General features: G+C 42.7%; 1 protein-coding gene across 7 annotated transcripts in view; it reads left to right on the top strand.

Annotated features, from left to right (window-relative positions):
• The window catches only part of PPP1R9A (protein phosphatase 1 regulatory subunit 9A), a 150,026-nt gene that overhangs the window by 114,716 nt on the left and 15,893 nt on the right, over window positions 1-19,417 (top strand). For 4 of the 7 annotated variants that reach the window (XM_048510564.1, XM_048510563.1, XM_048510561.1 and 1 more), the window contains 8 exons: window positions 2,468-2,697; window positions 4,550-4,646; window positions 6,336-6,507; window positions 7,352-7,509; window positions 7,969-8,260; window positions 11,373-11,454; window positions 11,547-11,627; window positions 15,642-15,843. In XM_048510564.1, coding sequence (XP_048366521.1) covers window positions 2,468-2,697; window positions 4,550-4,646; window positions 6,336-6,507; window positions 7,352-7,509; window positions 7,969-8,260; window positions 11,373-11,454; window positions 11,547-11,627; window positions 15,642-15,843 — 1,314 coding nt within the window. The remainder of the gene's footprint in view (window positions 1-2,467; window positions 2,698-4,549; window positions 4,647-6,335; window positions 6,508-7,351; window positions 7,510-7,968; window positions 8,261-11,372; window positions 11,455-11,546; window positions 11,628-15,641; window positions 15,844-19,417) is intronic. The other 3 variants (XM_048510567.1, XM_048510566.1, XM_048510565.1) reach the window with 1 other exon arrangement.

The raw sequence follows: 19,417 nt of genomic DNA, 5'->3' as shown, positions 1-19,417 counted from the left end.
GGCAGAAGCGAGTTTGAAGACTCTGGGCCCTCTCGGCGAACAACAAAATTCTGTACCTTCCATCAGACAGGTAGGCCTGTGGCTGGACCCACCTTCAACCCCAAGATCCACTCCGCGTTCCACATGAGCAAAAAATAGCGATTCCAGACTTCATGCCTAACCCTGCACACCCAAAGAGAGGCTCTGGCACTATTGTCGGCGTCTTGGGGAAATCAAGGCGCGTTCTTAATAAGATCTGAGCCAGCAAGAAGATGGGAGTCAATCTTTATCAACGTCTCCCACCCGTAATGGGGTTTACTTATCAGCAGCCATTAGTCTGACGCTCAAGGGCTACCATATTAGAGGCCTACAAGGCTCAAGCTTTGCCGATACACTGGGTAGCCCGAACACTCCAGTAAGAAGTGCAGCGACCAGCGCAGCCCCAGGAACCGCCTCAGTGGAGGGACATGTACAGGGCTGCGGCGGTGGGCATCGAGCCTCTTAGTTGTAAGACACTACTGGGCTGAAGCTCTCTGCAGCTGCCTCCAGAGGGCGTTTGGAAAAGGTCACCAGAAAATATCATTGGGGACTGATACAACCCACCCATTTTTGTGGGGACGCTCTAGGAGCCCCAATCAAAGATACCCCCATGCATGATGAGAAGGGAGTCCATTGAATACTTACTGTGAAGGGCCTTTCCTGTTTCTGGACTGACTAGGTATCTTGGCCCCCTCCTAGTTGTCATCTTGTTAATGTCAGTTCTCTAGTCAGTTTCATAGTTCAGTTAGTTCCCGGGGAGTAGATAGTTTCTTGTTAGCGTGTTATCCTTCCTGTGTCTAGTTTGTTTGTGAGCACTACTTTGTCAGTTCGAATACTGGGGGGGTCCTTGAACCGCGTCTGGGAAGGAGGGGAGTTTCAACTCTATTAAGTGGTTCCTGCCTCCTTGCAAGTAATGAAGAAGACACCCAATCAAGATACCCCCCTAGCCGTCCAGTAGAAAGGCCCTTCACAGTAAGTATTCAATGGACCCTTTCCTATGGTTTAGGCTACCCCTGTGAAAGGGTCATTCGACCTCCAAAGGGATCGCGACCCACAGGTTGAGAACCGCTGCCTTAATGTTACGTTGAGTTCTAGGGCGCAGTCCGAGAATAGAGCTATGGTCAGTTTCAGGTTTCGGGTTTCTATTACAATTTTGGGAACAATTTGAGACTGAATAAAATAAATTAAAATAACAATTTAGGGTTACGGTTAAGGCAAGAGCAAAGGCTCGGGTTTCCCTTAGTGTTATGTTGTGTTCTAGAGCACAGTCCAAGAATAGGTCTATGGTGTGTTTCAGGTTTTGGGTTTTTGTTACAATTTTGGGAACAATTTATGACTTAAAAATTAAATACAAATAATATGTTAGGGTTAAGGCAAGAGCAGTGGCTCGGGTTTACCTTAGTGTTACGTTGAGTCCTAGGGCGCAGTCCAAGAATAGGGCTATGGTCAGTTTCAGGTTTTGCCTTAACCCTTGCCCTTGCCTGAACCCTAACCCTAACTTACTATTTTTATTTAATTTATTCAGTCATAAATTGTTCCCAAATTTGTAACAAAAACCCAAAACCTAAAACTCATCATAGCCCTATTCTCGGACTGCGCCCTAGAACACCACGTAACACTAAGGCAAGCCTGAGCCCCTACCCTTGCCTTAACCCCAACCTATTATTTTTATTTAATTTATTTTTTGTTTCAATTTTGGGAACAATTTGTGACTGAATAAATTAAATAAAAATAGTAAGTTAGGGTTAAGGCAAGGGCAGGGGCTCAGGCTTGCCTCAAACATATAACATAGTACCAGAAGTAGGCTGTTACTTCTTATATTTAAATTTTCACCTTTTTGATAGTTGCATCTGCATCTTTTTGATTTGCCACCCTAGGAATAATAAAATTAAATCCATTCTGTACTGCACTGTGATTGTTTTTCAGTCTATGCATGTGACAAAACCCTAAGAAATGTTTGAAGCGCATGGTCCTAAACATTACAGGATCATGGAAGAGGCAATGAATACTGGGCGAAAAAAGTGCATTTTAAAGATTGTTCATTTTACCTTACTCAGAGTTGAATAGAATGATATTGTAGTGCTCTAAATTGCCATTATCCGCATGTTTGGTCATGTCATGCATGCTTAATAGGGTTACCAACCTTGAGATGGTAGCTAGAGATCTCCTGCTATTGCAACTGATCTACAGGTGACAAAGATCTGTTCACCTGGAGAAGACGGCCACTTTGGAAGGTGGTCTCTGTGGCATTATTATACCCCTTCAAAGTCCCTCCCCTCTCCAAACCCTGCCCTAGTTGGGCTGCATCTTCAAAATTGCCAGGTATTTCCCAACTTGGTGCTGGCAACCCTAATGCTTAATCACAGCAATGAATAATATGCTGCTGTTGTGGACCTACAATATTTCTAGCCAAAGATGAATTTAAAAGTTTCTTCATTGCTCTGTCCAGCTACAAGCTGCCGAGAATGAAAAAGTACGGTGGGAGCTAGAGAAGAACCAGCTTCAGCAGAACATCGAGGAGAACAAGGACAGGATGATGAAACTTGAGAGCTACTGGATTGAGGCGCAATCCCTGTGTCACACTGTCAATGAACACCTGAAAGAGACTCAGAGTCAGTACCAGGCCCTGGAGAAGAAATACAACAAAGCAAAGAAACTGATTAAGGACTTCCAGCAAAAGTAAGCAGCAGCCAAGGTTTGACTTAGGTTGCTTACTGGTCATGCATCTTCACACATTACAGTATTCAGGTTGGGTCTGAGGTTCCCATGCTGGGTCACATGTAATGCAATCACACACAAGTTGTAGTTTCTCCTCAGTTCCTATACGTTCAGTTCCCAGTTTGTATCAGCCTGTGAAGTACATCATTTTTCAGTCTTCCCTCCTGTACCATTTTCCTAGCCTGAAACAGCAGTCTGGGAGGATATGTAGTTTTCCCTTGGAAAATGATACCAGAAGAAAGACTGACATCCTTTCTCCACATGTTCCTGATCCTAATCAGGCATCACAGAACACATATGGGAACTGAGATGAACCCATAACGCAAACATGATTGTTTATGTTTGAAAGAGGATGGTGATCTCAGCCAGTGTATGACCTCCTTTTCTTCACTGTCCTTCCTTTGGAAAATGAGGCACCTGTTAGAGGCTGTGTCCCTATCAGACAGTTGGCTATGGGATGCTGTCATTCATAGGAGTTGTAGGAGGTGGTACCAGTGGCAGAAGGGTAGGTGGCTGGCAGTGCTTTCTTTCTCTGCTCACTCACCTGCTCTTTCACCACCTCTCCCTTCTTCTGCTTTTGGGAATGAGAGCTTCTGGCAGCTGCTCTCATGAGAATGAAGCAGTCCTTCTTGAGAAACCAGCAGGTGAATGTCCAGTGACTGTTTCGGATTCACTTTTATGTTAGAGGCATGCATGCATTAAAAATACATCTCAATGTGCATTCATAGTGGTGTGAGTCTCTAGTTCATACTCTTTTGTACAGCTTAAGTGCCAGAGCATGCTCAAGTGTGAAAGTGACTCTTGAAAAATCATGTTGCCACATTAGATCCTGCCGACACTATATGCCTATTGGAGCAATGAGGTCCTGTTCTGCATTGATCCACTTCTCTTTTTTTTATTGTCGTAGGAGCTGATAAATTAGAAGGGGTTTTTTTCAGTGTGTAGAAATGAAGTTTGTGTTCAGTTTTTATCCAGACAAAAATGCACTCCCAACTATCAAGCAGCTGGGAAATACTGTCTAAAAAATAAATAAATCACACAGCGGCTTCTCTTTTGAAACATGTTGGAAAGGCCTGTAAAGTAAATGCCATTTTTCACTTTGCTACTATCAAACAACCAAGCTATTTATCAAGATTGTTGTTCAGGACTTTTACATGATAGAGGACAGTCGTTTCAACCTTAAGAGAAGGGAGAGCAGCAGATGAAGTGAATAGAAGGGATGCTTTTCAAAAGTCAAAGTTCATACCCTGAGAAGCTTGTTGTTCTCTGAAGTGCTACTGGGCTTGAATCTTAGCTGTTCTACTGCAGACCCAACATGGTTACTGCCTGAAACTAACTAAAGCAGGTTTGCTTACAACTTTTCAAATACTAAATATGTATTTGTTTTAAAAAAAAAATCCAGTTAAATGGAAAAGGGTTTAGTGGGAAAGGATGTAAAGCCCAGCATACCAGCAGCTGCCATCACTAGGTTAACGGAGAAGCCCCTGCGTTACCACCATGACACACTTGGGTTACAAGTATTTATTTTGTTTCGCCATTGTCAGCTGTGGTAATTTGTAGGTTTTCATAAAACAAGCAAGAAATTATTCTGACAGATCTGTTTTACGCCGCACTTCTAACATGCTTATTTAAAAATAAAAAACATCCATTCCACACTTTCTTCTCCCCTGCTGCCGTATAGCCATTATTATCAAAGTAGCAAAAGATCTACTCATTATTATTGTCCAGTGCAAGAGCAAATCATTTTGGAATCTGTTTTAAAAATTAGAAAAAATTATGCTAACCAGAAAAAATGTTTGTTTTTCCCCTGAAGAGAACTTGAATTTATCAAGAGACAGGAGATTGAAAGAAAGAAGATAGAAGATTTGGAGAAAGCTCATTTTGTGGAAGTCCAAGGTTTACAGGCTCGCGTAAGTCATTTTAGACGAGTCACATGTACTTTATTTTTGAATTGTAACTAACTGCCTCGATGTACAATATAAATATTTTAGACAAACTCTGGGCTTTTCTGCACTTACTGCTCGCCTTGAGGCTGTTTGCTTCGTAGTGGGTTTTCCCCGTGGTTTTCTGTTTACACAAGAGATTGGGGTGGAGGGCTCGCTCAGACACTGGTTCTCAGGTCCATTCAGCAGAGACAAGCGGGTCCAAAACAACAGCTTTTATTTGCAAGGAAAGCAGTGAGGTACTAAAGGAATGACAGGATCGTCCATTGGAAACAACCGGGGGGGGGAGGGGGGGGAGGCTGGAAGGCCCATTTGAACCAATAGAAACCAAGGATGCCAGTTGACCTGCATGGGCTTTATTGGAATGCCTGACAGCACAGAAAGGGTAGAAAAGAAAATGCGGAATGGATTTCAACGGAGGTCTCTGGGCCCATATAGATTACCTTGACGTTGGAATGACAGCCCTCACAGTGGCATGACAGCCCCGGGGAATAGAATCTGTGATATGAAACTGCAGTGTCTGGTCACACACTAGAACGACATCCCTAGGAAACAGAATCTGTACTCTGGGACTGGAATGACAGGTCCCACAACCAGAATGAGAGCCCCAGGGAACGGAATCCTCTTTAAATCTTCCAGCACAATAGATGCAACATCGGTAAACTTTTTGGATACCACAGTGGTATCAAACTGGTAAATTAGCCATCATCAAGCCCATATATCATATTTCAAAGCCCGTATATCAAACCCAAAAATTAAAATATCAGACTAAACCACCTATTCTTAATAGATCACCTCTCAATATGTGTCTTCCATGTAGAGTTTGAATTGTTCTTCATGACTTCTTGAAAAGCACTAGCTGCCACCACATTACAAGGATGTTCGCTGTCTGACTGTACATTGTATCCTGCATAGAGATTATCTCTGTTAGACAGTCATCCCTAGGTGATTAGCTGATGGATAGTACAGTTGGCAGCCACATGATACAGTCACCTTGCTGAACCTAATTAAGTCCAGGTCAGATCAGTGCCTGAGTGGGAGATCTCCTGAAAATCCAGATATGACACCTCAAGTTCCTTGATGGAAGAAAGGAGGGTCTAAATGCAGTAGACAATTCAGTTCATTTGTATTCTTAGGGTCTCATTACACAATATGTGATATGCTGTTCAAGTCAGGCATTTGTCTGTGTTCTTGTACTTCACATCTGATCCAGGACTCACTTTAAAAACGGGGGCGGGGGGAGCTCTGGGGCACAGCACAGCAGTGGGAGGGGTTTCAGATTTGCCTCCCATCCACCCTATGCTGCTTTCACAGACAAAATGGTTGGGAAAGGGGTGGTGTTTGTCCTGCTGCAAAGTCCACATATCCTGAGCAGATATGTATTAGTATTCATATTAGGAGAGCCTTCATAACTTTGCCCAGTCACCCAGGGCTGGGGAAGAGAATGGTTGCTCTTCCTTCCTTCCTTCCTTCCTTCCTTCCTTCCTTCCTTCCTTCCTTCCTTCCTTCCTTCCTTCCTTCCTTCCTTCCTTCCTTCCTTCCTTCCTTCCTTCCTTCCTTCCTTCCTTCCTTCCTTCCTTCCTTCCTTCCTTCCTTCCTTCCTTCCTTCCTTCCTTCCTTCCTTCCTCTGCTAATATTGAAACATGTTACTCCTAGATCAGAGAATTGGAAACCGAGGTTTTCAGGCTACTGAAACAAAATGGGAGCCAGGTTAACAACAACAACAACATTTTTGAAAGGCAAACATCTGTTGGAGAAGTCTCAAGAGGAGATGAAACGGAAACCCTGGATGTGACGCAGGTGTCTGCCCTGGATGCCTTAAATCAAGGTTTGTCTGAACCAGATGATAAGCAACTTTCTCTGTGTGATGTACTCATAGTGATGATGTGGTTTTCAGTAATTATGATACCTGATATGGTATCCAATTCAAAATGGGATATCACCTACTATACCTAATTCTACCGCCAGAATGATGGGAACGGTAATTTTGTAATTGTAATGAGGTGGTCCTGCTGAGGCAGAAAATCAGGGTATAAAATTTGTAAAGTTAGATTTTTAAAAAAAGAGCGGCACATGACTTACCGAGGACCACCACCGCTGCTCTGGAGAGGCGGGAGGCTGGGCCATCCTCCTGTGCTGACTGCTGGCCTCCCCACGGACCAGGCTGTGCTTTTGCCAGGCTGGCACGCACGTGTTAGGTCTGCCAGGAAGCACATGGCCTTAAACTTCTAAACATCACCAATGAAACAAGCGACAGTGATTAAAACCCAAGAAGTGAATTTTGCATTTCCTCAAAGCTGTTTAGAGCCCATATACCAACTTGGTAGCGGTCTAGACCAGTGGTTCTCAACCTTCCTAATGCCGCGCCCCTTTAATACAGTTCCTCATGTTGTGGTGACCCCCAACCCTAACATTTATCCATTTTACAGATGGAGAACACTGTTGCAGAGAGTCTTAGGCGACCCCTGAGGAAGGGTCATTAGACCCCCAAAGGGGTCCCAACCCATAGGTTGAGAACCGCTGGTCTAGACAATTATTCGCTCTATTTGGCTTCTTGAAATTAGTGTGTGGTATCTCACCAGTCTTGCATACAAATGAGCCGGACACGTCTCCGAACATTAGAATATTTTTAAGTGGACACAGTGATTTCATAACCATTTTTTCCCCTGCAGATTTTAACGAAGCAGTCCCTGAGACAGAAAGACTGGACTCTAAAGCGCTGAAGACTCGAGTGCAGCTTTCAGTGAAGAACAAAAGGTCGAGACCAACCAGAACAAGACTGTATGACAGCATCAGCTCTACAGATGGAGAAGACAGCCTTGAAAGAAAGGTGACAGTGTAATTTCTTTCTTTCTTTTTTACTCACTACACTTTGCCTATTGTTCAGGTTGCCAGAGTAACTTTGTGTTTCAGCACAGGATGATGGAGTCGTTATAAAGGCAGTTTTCACTTGGAAGTAACCATCTCCTTCCTTGCTGCCGTGTCCAGGTTTTTGGTTTCATTTCACGTGCCTTATGACGTAGCTATTCTGTGTGGTTGTTCTGGCCGTACTGTTTTTAAATCTTAGTTAAACAGCAGCAAAACTGCAGGTCGTGTTTGGCTAGTAAGTTTACGGGGAGATTGTGTCTGAATTCTGCCATGGGGAATGTGAAAATTGAAAATGAGGAAAGATAAACAGTGCGAATTCCTCGGGACAGGTGCTAAAATGGGTTTGCGCGTTGGAAGGAACTTTGTTCCAATTTGTTTCTGGTGTACCGTAACCTGCATCATAATCTCTTGTTATCAACAGCCTTCGTATAGTCACGATAGTCCTTTGCACACTAGAAAATCGCCTCTGCCCATGGGTATGAGAGCCTCCTCACCAGCATCAGATTCTGGTGCTTCCTCCCTTTCGCCTGTGGCTAGCAGGGCATCCTTTGCATTTGACAACGTAGCTGGAACTCACGATGAAGAACCACAGTACATAAGTGTTGGTTGTTCCCATGGAGATACTCCACTCTCCTCCTCTTCAAAGTCCTGCCAGAGTTATGAGTATTCGCCTGTGCATCATCCAGCCTGCAGAAGTATCATCGGCAACAAAGGTATAACTCTTTATATGAGCATATGATCTGAACCAGACTGTCCATCACTTTTTATGTGTAGGTACTTCGTTTGTCTAATTAGTGTCAACCTATTCAAGGAACCAACAGAAAACTGAAATGTTTTTAAAATTTTCATATTTCCTTGTTTGAGAGAGAGAGAGAGAGAGAGAGAGAGAGAGAGAGAGAGAGAGAGAGATCTTGTTTGCAACAAGCGTTTGAAATAAGACTGGAAACTCTGGTTTGAAGCAACCATGTTCCCCACTAATGGCTATCTCTGAAAGGTTTTTCCCTTTAGTGTCTTAAAAACCTTTCTGTATTCTCACCCTAGGGAAAGCTTCAGGTACGCTACAAAAATAGCATACAGTTGTAACAGCACAAATGGAACAAACTGAACGGGCTGCCAGGCTCAAAAGGAAACCTTTGGATTGATGTAAAAGTTAGCAGGACTGACCCTCCTGACAGCCATTCAAGCAGCAGTGAGGGAAGTTTGCAAACAAGTTTTCTTGACATTCAGAGATGGCTTATTAGGTGATCCAAACAAGGTGCTGTCAAGAGGAAAGGATTTTTAAAAAGCCCCAGGGCAGAGGAAGAGCTGAGTATGCAGTTCCTTGGATCATGGCTTGCATGTCTGAAGGCATATGTGGACATGCAGTGGAGAGTTAAGAATTATAAGGAAAATTAATTTTCTTCTTGGGTTCCAGCATTATGGGAGAGGGATAAAAAGTTCTGTTTGGCAACGCTCTCCATCCCATGCATAATTGTATAGACCTCTTATCATGTTCCCCCTCAGTCATCTGTTTTCTAAACTGAAAAGTCTCAGACTTTTTAGCCTTTCCTCACAGAGAAGTGTGCTCCGACCCCCAGAATCATCTTGGTTGCCCTATTCTGTACTTTTCCCAGCATTGTGATGATGTCCTTTTTGAGATATGATGACCAGAACTACACACAGCATTCCAAATGAGTCTGCTCCATAGATACATACTGGGGCATTACAAACTTGCCTACCTTGTTTTCAGTCCCTTTCTTGATAATCCTCATCATAAAGTTTGTCTTTTTAAAACTTGTATGACACACATTCATTCCAAATCATCAGCTTCATCTGCATGGAGAGGTCCTAGTGGGGCTCCCGCCTACATAAAATGTACAGTATTCTTTTTAGGGGTGGATGTGTGTCTATAGGTCCTCTTCATACTTGTCTCAAAGCAAGTAGAGTCTGTGTAGCCATACACCCATACGATGGAAGTTTATACCCCAATCCATACAATTCCTCTTTACTTCCCTGATGTGATGAGTAATGCCAAATCGACCTGTATGTATTGTGCTCTGCAATGATGATAGAAAGACAATAATTTTCCTGTGTTGTTTTCTCTCCCTTTTGGAGGTTAGTCAGCTTGTTAGCCTGTGGTCAGGGTCTGTGTTTTGGGTTTCCATGGGAACAAAGCTTGGATGCTTTAGGCACTTCAGCAATAAATAATAAATGTTTTCAGGCTTTTCTAAAAAAAAGAAGAGACAGGCTGATGGGAAAGATTTAAAATGTGTGATTTCTTTTTTTTTAAGTCAGTTTTCACAGGAACAGCTGGTTGTCCATTTCTCAAAGAGATAGATGTAGAAAGGAATATCCAGAGCATACTGATAAAAATAGTGGTTTCATCTGCACATAGTCGTTGTTGTCTCTTTGCCAATGGTTTTTCTTGTCCACACAGGAAAATATAGTTACACGTGATCATTATAGTGTAATGAGCGCAATAGCCAAATGTGTGGATATAACCAGCATTTTCTGAAGATAGAGATTGAGAGCAACAGCTAAAATGAATAAATAGCCAATCTTTAGCCATGTGTACTGAGGCCATCGAAAGGCTATTCAAAAATTAATCCTCTTTTCCGTCTCCATAAAATCTTTAGAATGTCTGGTGCAACTCTTACTCAGTTTTATTAAGCAATAGTCATTATATGATTTGGGGCTATTTCCTTGCCCATGTAGATTCTTTCATTACTTCCTCTGTTTTTTATAGCATTTTGTCCCTATGTTCTCTTAAAATCATTGCAACAGAAACTATTACTGTTTGGTCCTTTGCATAGAGTTGCTGAGATGTAACATCCCCGATGCCAAAATACTCATTCTCTGTACATAAAAAACAACAACCAGGAACATGATTTCAAATTGGTCTAGGAGCAACAATGCAGTTTGCTATTTTAATAGCTATGACTGAAGTTTCATAATTATTTCAGTCTCTATATTTTTTGCTACATAGCCTCATGCAATCACTGCGTAATGGTATATTTCTTTTTCTTCTGTTTACCCTGGACTTCCTAATTCTACATAATGCAGTGTATCAAAATAAATGTCAAATTAGAGAACTATGAAGGCCCAACAGTGATGGTAGGCAGAGTATAAATTGAGAAGTACATGAAGAAGTTGACATGGGGACAGAACCTGTTACAGTGATTGTCAGAAAAATCCATAACCAAGTAATGCCCCAAAGGAAGCTTAATATGTGTGGAAAGAAGTATCTGTTGCTTAGCTAGAGTTCTTTAATATGTTTTTTTTAAAGAAAAGGAGATGCTACTGCCAAAGAGGCAAGCATCTATTGGGGAGCAGTTTGCTTGTTTTCTCAACATCCAAAAGAATAGTGACAAATGTGTTCAAAGGAAGTTTCATCTGGATGTGTTGGGCTCTGCTGTTCATACAGTGTTTTTGATCACAGGTCAGAAGTTCTGTCCAAAAAAGACTTTCAATTAGTTTTAGGTGGGATCTGCTATTTTTGTACACACACCCTCTCCACTACAACCTGCACTGTTCCCAATGGTCTTGCAATCCCCAGGAGCACATTTTGATGGCATGGCAGGGTGCAGAGGTTGGGAGAAGGGGGAAGGAGCCGTTCCACTAGCAGAGTTCCATTACCCAAATGTCTTTTTCTGCATCCAGACCATACTTTGCAGTCTCCATAATGTTGTCTCCATTAAATTCAAAACTTATGAACTGTGATCAATTAAACCATCTGATTTGGCAAAAATAAATATTTTCTGGGGACAAAATGAAATTGTGGGTTCCACAACTGCAATATGAACAATAATTATAAACTGTGTTTTTCCGTGTATAAATATGTCCTAGACTGTGCCACAGGTATCCAGTCACCAACAGCATCCAACTCAGGCCACTCAAGACCAATAAAACAAACACTTGAAAATCTGGGGTAAGTACTTAAAAACCTTCGTTCATATTCATAAGTTACCCAGTTAAATCCCTTTTGAATGATGCGGCACATTGAATGTCTCAATATTATAGGACTCGGTTGAGGAAGAGCGGTAACAAAGGGAAGAAACGAAGAGATAATAAGGAAGCAGTTAGGGTCTCTGTTGGCTGCAGGTATGGAACGGATTCAGGCCAGAATGCTTTATTATTATGAATTTATATGATATCTTCCATGGGATGAAATGCTTTTGATTATCTTGTTCATGTTGCAGATGAATAGTGGTCCTGCTTTGAAGTATAAGTCCCTATATTCAAGATCAGGGGTCCCAACATGGTGTTCATGGGTGCTGTGGCAACTGCCTACACCTTTTCTGGTGCCAGCCAAGTTTTTGGAAGTGGGTTGGGGCAGGTAGGGTTTTTGCCCAGCAAGGCTCCTGATTAAGTATTAGAGTTTTGATTGGCTATGCAGATTTTTAACATGTTGCTTTGGCCACAGCTGACACCACAGCCCAAGATCTACTCTGTGTTGCTGCTGTTAAGCAGTGGCAGTAATTTTGTGGCTAGCTCCACCTCCTGTGGCAGCCATTTTTTGTGGCAGCCATTTTGTTGCTGCGCCACCATACCTGTCAGAATTCCAAATGTTCCCATAGGCTCAAAAAGGTTGGGGATCCCTGCTCAGTATGTACATTTCCCTGTACATGATGAATCAAATGGGGCCTTCTTTCCCTGTAACTGTGTGTGGGGTTGCAGTTTACAGCAGAAAAGAGACGGACTTGCAGTTTCCTGTCTGCACCCTTGCCTTCCTCACCTAGTGCTGTGCCTGCCATAAGATTTCCTGTTCAGTTTGCATTAGAATTGAAAACAGTGCTGAGGCATGCAGCAGAGCTACCATTTCATATTTGGACCTGTGGGCCAAGAGTCAAAAAATAAAGAAGACTGACCTCCCATAGATTGCCGAACAAAACTGTTTCCTCTAACAAATGGGTTAAAGGGGGCAAAGGCTAATTCCTTGGTATACTTCCCCAGTATTATTAAATTGTGTGAAACTTGGCATTCATTCCAGCTTCCTATCAGTAAGCAGTGAGGATGTCTGCTTTGGATAAGATCCTCTCTTGTTTAGTTCAGTCCAATTTAACGGGCTTGTTAATTGCAAGGCTTTAGTTACTGCTTCAACTGTTCAATCTCTTCTTGTTTGTTCTTCACTTTGCACTCTAGAGAATGTTCTTCTGGTAATCTGTGAATATATCCTCACAGTAGTATCAGGCTGAAATAACCTGTAGGAAAACATCAATCCTTTTACAGCGCCCCATGGCAAAGAATTATTCCATTAACACAACTGAATGATGTAGAATTAATCATGTTGTCAGTTGGATGCCTTACATGTTCCTTTTGCCCTTGCTGTGAAGTCATATTCACACTGACTTGGAAGGAAAACTGTTTTCTGTGTGCACACACAGAAACCCTTTCAGTGAGATCACCAGAAATGCATCTGTTTTGCAAGAAATTTGTCCGCTCCTACAACAAAACCAAGTATAAAAAGACTCATAGCATATCATTTCACACACCCAAACACATTTTTGTTCTTCCATAGTACAAATGAGATCTGGTTTGAGCTACAAATCAAGATGCTGCTAGTTTGACTCTCACCTCTACCAACGCTTCACCAGGTAGTCTTAAACAAGCCACTTAGCTCCTCTGCACCAGCAGCCCAGTCTTCAATGCTGGTAATATCACTGACCTGCTTTACAGGGGTATTTTAAGGAAGTCAGTAAGATAAAATATATAAAGTGCTTTGAGCAGCTCTAGAAATGCCTCTTCTGACTTTTTAGTTTTATCTTTTGTCCTTCACGGACACCACTGCCCACCTCCTGGTCAAGGTCCTTTTCTATGGATCCCAGTCAAGGGAACTTGTTTTCATAATAACACAAGGAATATGTTACACCAGGAACCTGTTGCCCACAACGATTGACCCCATGCCTTTGCGAAGCCATCAAGCAGATGAAAGAGGAGGCCCCTCCTCTCTCTGTTGCCCTTTAGCAACTGCTAATCAGTACCACATTACCTTTTCACAGTAAGGTCCCATTAAGGTCCTTGGCTGATAGCCACTGATAAATTTAACTTCCATGAATCTGTCTAATCCCCTTTTAAAACCACCTAAGCTAGTAGGTCATGAGTGTGCCTTATGGCAGAAAATTCTGTAAGTGAACTATACATTACGAACTATACATTATGAAAAGTGAACTATACATTAGGAACATTTTCTCTTTCCTGACATTTGCTAGCTGCTAACTACTTTCTGTCCTAATGTGTACTAATTATGAATGGAGAATCTCTCTCTCTCTCTCTCTCTCTTATTTCCCCCAGCCTCAGAAAGAAGTGGTTGTATAGTTGGGTATTAGCAGCACACTGTTGACATCCTACTCTGAAGCTGTGGACAGTTTCCCACGAAGTCTTCATACAAATATTTTAAAAACCCACTGGGGATAATACTGTGGCATGCCAGAAGGAAGTTCCTACCCAATTTCTGACTCCCCAACTGGGATCCTCCAAACAAAATTGACAAACGATTTTTAACCACTGCTCTACCATTCCCCGCAGACCTATCTCCAATTCAAAACACTTCATCATTATCAAGTGATTTATCACATCCAAGGCTTCTGATAAATGTAGTAACAGGGAAAGGGAGGCAAACCCCTTGTCCAGGCTTAAACAGAGATCATCTACCGAGATATCTAATGCTGTCTCTGACCACAGCACAGAGGCGTAGCAAGGGGGGAAAGCACCTCCGCCCCTGCCCCGGAACGTCCCTGTCACACATCGGAATGCCCTCCCCACGCCTCCACAGGGGTGCGCGCCCAGTGCGTCATTCACCCCTCCCCCCGTCCCCTTGGAGCTACACCTCTGCCACAGCGAGACCTGAAGCCAGATTGAAAAGGTTGCATTGTTTAGCACAACAGGCTTTACCACTAGACCTGTATAACTGTTTCAAGTAACAGAACTGAATATTAGTTTGGAATAAGCATATTTTAAAACTAAAACATGTATTTAAAAGCCACAAATCTCATCCAGAATCGTGTGATGAAGTCCTTTCATCACAGCTACTAACTGAATAGCAATATAAATCTTAGACTAGCAATATTGCTTCTGATTAACATGTATATGGAACACTCAGATGCATAGTTGCTCCTGCTGGATAATAATCGCTTAGCACCTTTGGCAGCCCAATCAAAAAATGGATTCGTTCCCTGTTTATTGGACCCTTCTGATATCCTCTCCAGTGCGCGCGCTCACACACACACACACACACTTACACACTTATAATTATAGACCGTTCCTGCTTCTTCCCCATCAGGCCCCGTCCTGCTAAAATCCTGCAGACTAAATAAATTCTATTTCCTTGGGCAAATCAGTCATGATTCAATCTCAGAACTGACTTTGAAATCACAAGAATTTAAAATAAGGTATTTAGAGTTATGCATGTGCCTTCTGGTTTGTTATGAGTCAGTTGACAGAAGAATTCAGAGACACTTGTGTGATGCTCCTCAGGTAAATAAATCAGATTTCTGGGTCTCAGTCCGATCTAATGACTGTTTGGTCAACCCAGTCTTAAAACACCAAACTATAATACAGTGACAGGAAACTAGTGCATCTCTCCCAGGGTGTACAGCAAGCTGGGGGGAACCAAATATCTTAAACAGTCAAGTAGCAGAGAACACGGCTGACCCTCACAAATCCAGCTCTGGGCACAGTGTTCTTTCTCCAGAACCCTCATTTTGCAGTGAAATTTGTTCAGACGTCACTTCCAAAATAGCTCACACAGAGGAAAAAAATAATGCTGCAAGTAATTTAGAAATTGCCCTGGTTCTACTGTGTGTAATTTCCTCACTGTGATTATGACTTGGATTGTAAGGGGCTGCATCAACTCTTCCATCAAAACCTCTCTGTCTCTCTTTGCCAATTTCCACCCTCCTGTTCCAGAATTCCGCTTTCCTCCCCACATTGTTTTTTTTACAGGAACCCAGTTTCCAGGGGAGCACAGAAGGTTTCAGTGAGAGCAGGGAGGCAGGGAAAATGCCTTCCTCTAACACAGATCCACTTACGCTTCTTAAGATCCAAGACAATGTGTTTTTGCTGGGGGTTTTGTCTTTAAAAACTAATTTGCATTCTTGCTGCTTTGTGTTTAAACAGGACGTCTCAGGAGCTCCTGGAGCGCTCAGCACATAGTACATCAGTAGCCAAGCGATCCTCCTCTCTTCCATACAGCTCTTTGCCATTTATTTGGTATGGAGAGAGCAGCAGGGGATCCAATTCTTCCAGCAATCTGCCTTCACCTGCCAGCTCAACCGATCTTTCCTCTGACAATCTAAGTCCAGCTAAAAAGGGGTGCAAGGTAGAAAACACAAAGTGCCTTATCTCCTGTGCATGGAGTTGCATAATCGGGTTGCTGCTGGTGGCTGAAACTAAAGGCCTGTTCAGTAGTAATCTCAAGCAGCAATTATACTGCAAAGCGTGTTAGTTGTCCAGCACGATGTGTTATGAACATTCCAGGCTGTGCCTCCTTTGTTTTCTGGGTCTTTTTTTTCTTTTTCTTTTTTTGGTGTATATGTTATCAAACTGCCAAATTCAGTGTCGGCTTTGTGGTGAATGTCTTTCTCAAGATCTCACATTTAGATTTTAAATTACACAATTTGCAGGTGTGCAGAAAATGACCAAAACTGCTGCTGCACGCCTGGGCTCCATTGTACTGAAATGAGCGTGTGAGAATTCCGAGTGGGTCTGCTTGAAGCGAACTAGTGGGTATGCTAAAGGATGAAGCACACAAGTCAAGACTTGGAAAGGGAACGCAGGAGAAGTGAGACGGGAGCGGGAGCAGCCGCTGCAGCTGTAATGTGTGGGAGGGAAGCCATTTTCAGGTGGGAGAATCGCGTACAGAAGCAGCAGGAAGTCAGGATATGGGAAAGATACAGTCCTGCTGTAAGTGGAATCCAGCCTTAATAATACTGAGGAACTCCTGAACCCTGAAGAGATGGTGGCAGTACAGTGTTTTGCCTTTTAAAAATCTGGCCCGTTAGCCAGAATTCACAAGCCCTTTCCAGCAGCATGCCCATTAGACAGGGCTCAGGAGAATTTTCCTAGGAAGAGACTATTGCTCCCCACTGTTTTTAAAACTCCTGTGAGACCCTCCTTTCCCCCAAAAGTGATATGCCTAGTCTGATGCAGCCAACTTGCTGAAAGTAAGCAGGTTTGGGTCCAGTTAGTGCCCAGATGGGAACTTACTTCCTGCCACCCTGAACTCCATGGAGAGAAGGTAGAAGCAGGCAATGACAAACCACCACTGATCGTCTCCTACCTTGAAAACCTTATCAGGGCGCCATAAATCAGCTATGACTTGACAGCACTTGACACACACAGAGATTCAATTATTTGTATCCAAGGGCTTGCATAAGAGTCCTCCCTCAGCAACGAAAGATAACCAATGTTATCAGTGACAAAGGTATAACCACCAGTGGTTCCAGGTAGACTTCTAGCCATACTGGAACTCTGTATTGCATCTGTGTAATGTGAGTATTTTTTACAAAATACAGAATGCCCTGTTGGGTTCCAAGTGCACATTTAACACGACCAAATTGACAAACTGAAAATTGTCACTGTTCTCCATCCTCCATTCTTACAGTTCTCCCTCTCCCTCTGGACAAGATGTTTCTGTCATGCATCTTGACTGTTACATTCAATTCCATTCTGAAGTTCTTTGAACTAAGGAAAATTGAATTATTTACGACGTGTGTTGTTCCCCTTTTATGTATGCGTATTATCTTTTAGCATGTTATCTCATGACATATAGCTAAGTATGTACTACCCTTGCATCATTTTTGTGCAGTGTTTCTCGAGCAGTTCATGAGCTATATGATAGGGAACAGACAAATCTTGTGTTCAAAAACCATACCATGATGAAATGTGGTACAATTTGAGCTACGTCCCACTGAAATAGAACTTCGTTGCACACCTTCCATTTTATATGAGTGCAGTTTGCAAAAAAATTGATTATCAGTTGATTCAGCCCGCCGCGTCCATATTTTCATGGACATTTGTTATTGTTTTGATTTTGGCTTTCATTTTGGAGTTCATAAACAACCACATTTTTCTGGGAGCAACCTCATAGAACAAGCAGGTGCCAGTTGCTCCAAGGACACCAAAATTAAAGCAAAACAGTATGCTTGTAGAACCTCATTTGAATAAAGTAACATTTAAACTAATGAACATGCCTTGTTTTGTGAAACTGGAAAAAAATGTAATGAGAGGGGTTGTGCTTTTGTTCTGTGTATGCTTTTAGAATTCGACATCACTGATTCAGCTTTCTGGTACCTAAAGACCTGAACACATTGGGAGAAAAGCACATGTAGTATGGAGATGTTAAGTACTTTTGACTTTCTGAAGTTCAGGGTGTTCAAAATGTATAGTTTTATCACAGGCCTGCGCTTAGTTGAAACTGATTTAGCCATAGGCTGGACTACAAACATCATAACATTTGTAGTGAAGGAAAACTACACTTAAAGTTCCGTTATCTGGCCGGATTATCCAGAATGCTCAGTTAACCAGGATCGACCAAAGAGCAAGCTCCTCCCCTTAAATCACCATATCCTTATGTCTTCTAAAGATGTGTGCCCCATTATTCCTGCCTTCTGAGCGGGCCAGTCTCCCATCTATTGCAGAGCTTTTGGCAGCTGGCACTGGGTAGGAAGCCAGACAGAGCAGTCAGTGAACGTATGCGGAACATTTAAGTAACCAGCAACCCCCATAACTAAGATTTCGCTGCACGTCAGTAGATATGCGATTACAGTCTGATGTTCAGATATGAACTGCGTTGACTACCTTGGTCTGTTCTTCTCTGTCTGCCTCTTCCCCTGGGTTTTTTTTGTTTTTTTTGTTAAATGTTTTCTGACAAAATGTAGCAGTTAAACGTGCTCCAGTCTTTCATCCGACTAGCATCATTGGAGGTTACTTCCAAGTCAGCAACTGTTAAAGGAGTTTCTGTCAGTTACATACAAAGGCTGCAAGGCCGCACTGTATTGATCTGACTTGAAGAAAATGGCAGTTCAGACAAGCCTTCAAATCCTCTAATTTTACTTTTCTTAGGGTATTCGTTGTCCCTGAAAAAGGAAAGATTTCACAGATATTTCTAGAAGTGCAGGGGCTGGTAGTGTTTTGGAAAGAAAACTATTTAGGGTTTTCTGACCTTGGTTGGAGGACTACAGGAAACCGGAATGGACTGAGAACCTAAAACTGGATGCTCAGAGGTCCAAGATCAGTTTTGCCATCATTTTTTTCCCCAAATCTGTTTGGGGTTTTATTTTGGACCAGGGCTGCTGTTGGGGGCTTTAAACCTTCTGCTATCCCATGGTTTCATCAAAGCAAACCAAAAACTGCCAACCTCTCGAAATTATTATTCCCTGTCACTGTTCAAAGCAGCTGGTGTCAACTGGCAAAATGATGCGAGGGTGAAAAGGTTAGATTAGGGTTGCCAATCTCCAGGTGGGATATGGAATTCTGCTGGAATTATAACTCCAGACAACACAAACCGTTTTTCCCGGAGGGAAATGACTGCCTCGAGGGTAGGCTCAATGATATCAAATCCCTTCCTTCCCCAAACACCACCCTCCCAGATCTCCAGGAATTTCCTTACCCAGAGTTGGCAAACCTAATTAACTTTCTTACCCCCTCCTCATGTACTTTGGGGCCCTCATCCAAACTGAGGCCTTTTGCCACTGTTGTTTGGCTATGACTTGAAAGTATACTGAGAAGAGCCACTGATGGTGATAGGAGAAGGGCAAGCCAGGTAAGGGATCAGCAGGTTGTGCCCATCTGTTCCTCCAGTCCTCTCTGGTCAGGATACCTGAAGGACGAACTCCTTCTATACTATCCAACCCACCAATTTAAGATCTGCTCCTCAAGCCCCTCTTCTCTGT

The sequence above is a fragment of the Sphaerodactylus townsendi genome, linkage group LG11, assembly GCF_021028975.2.
Source record: "Sphaerodactylus townsendi isolate TG3544 linkage group LG11, MPM_Stown_v2.3, whole genome shotgun sequence".
Lineage (NCBI taxonomy): Eukaryota > Metazoa > Chordata > Lepidosauria > Squamata > Sphaerodactylidae > Sphaerodactylus > Sphaerodactylus townsendi.
The sequence above is the reverse complement of the archived record's forward strand: the minus strand, read 5'-3'. Positions and strand labels throughout refer to the sequence as shown.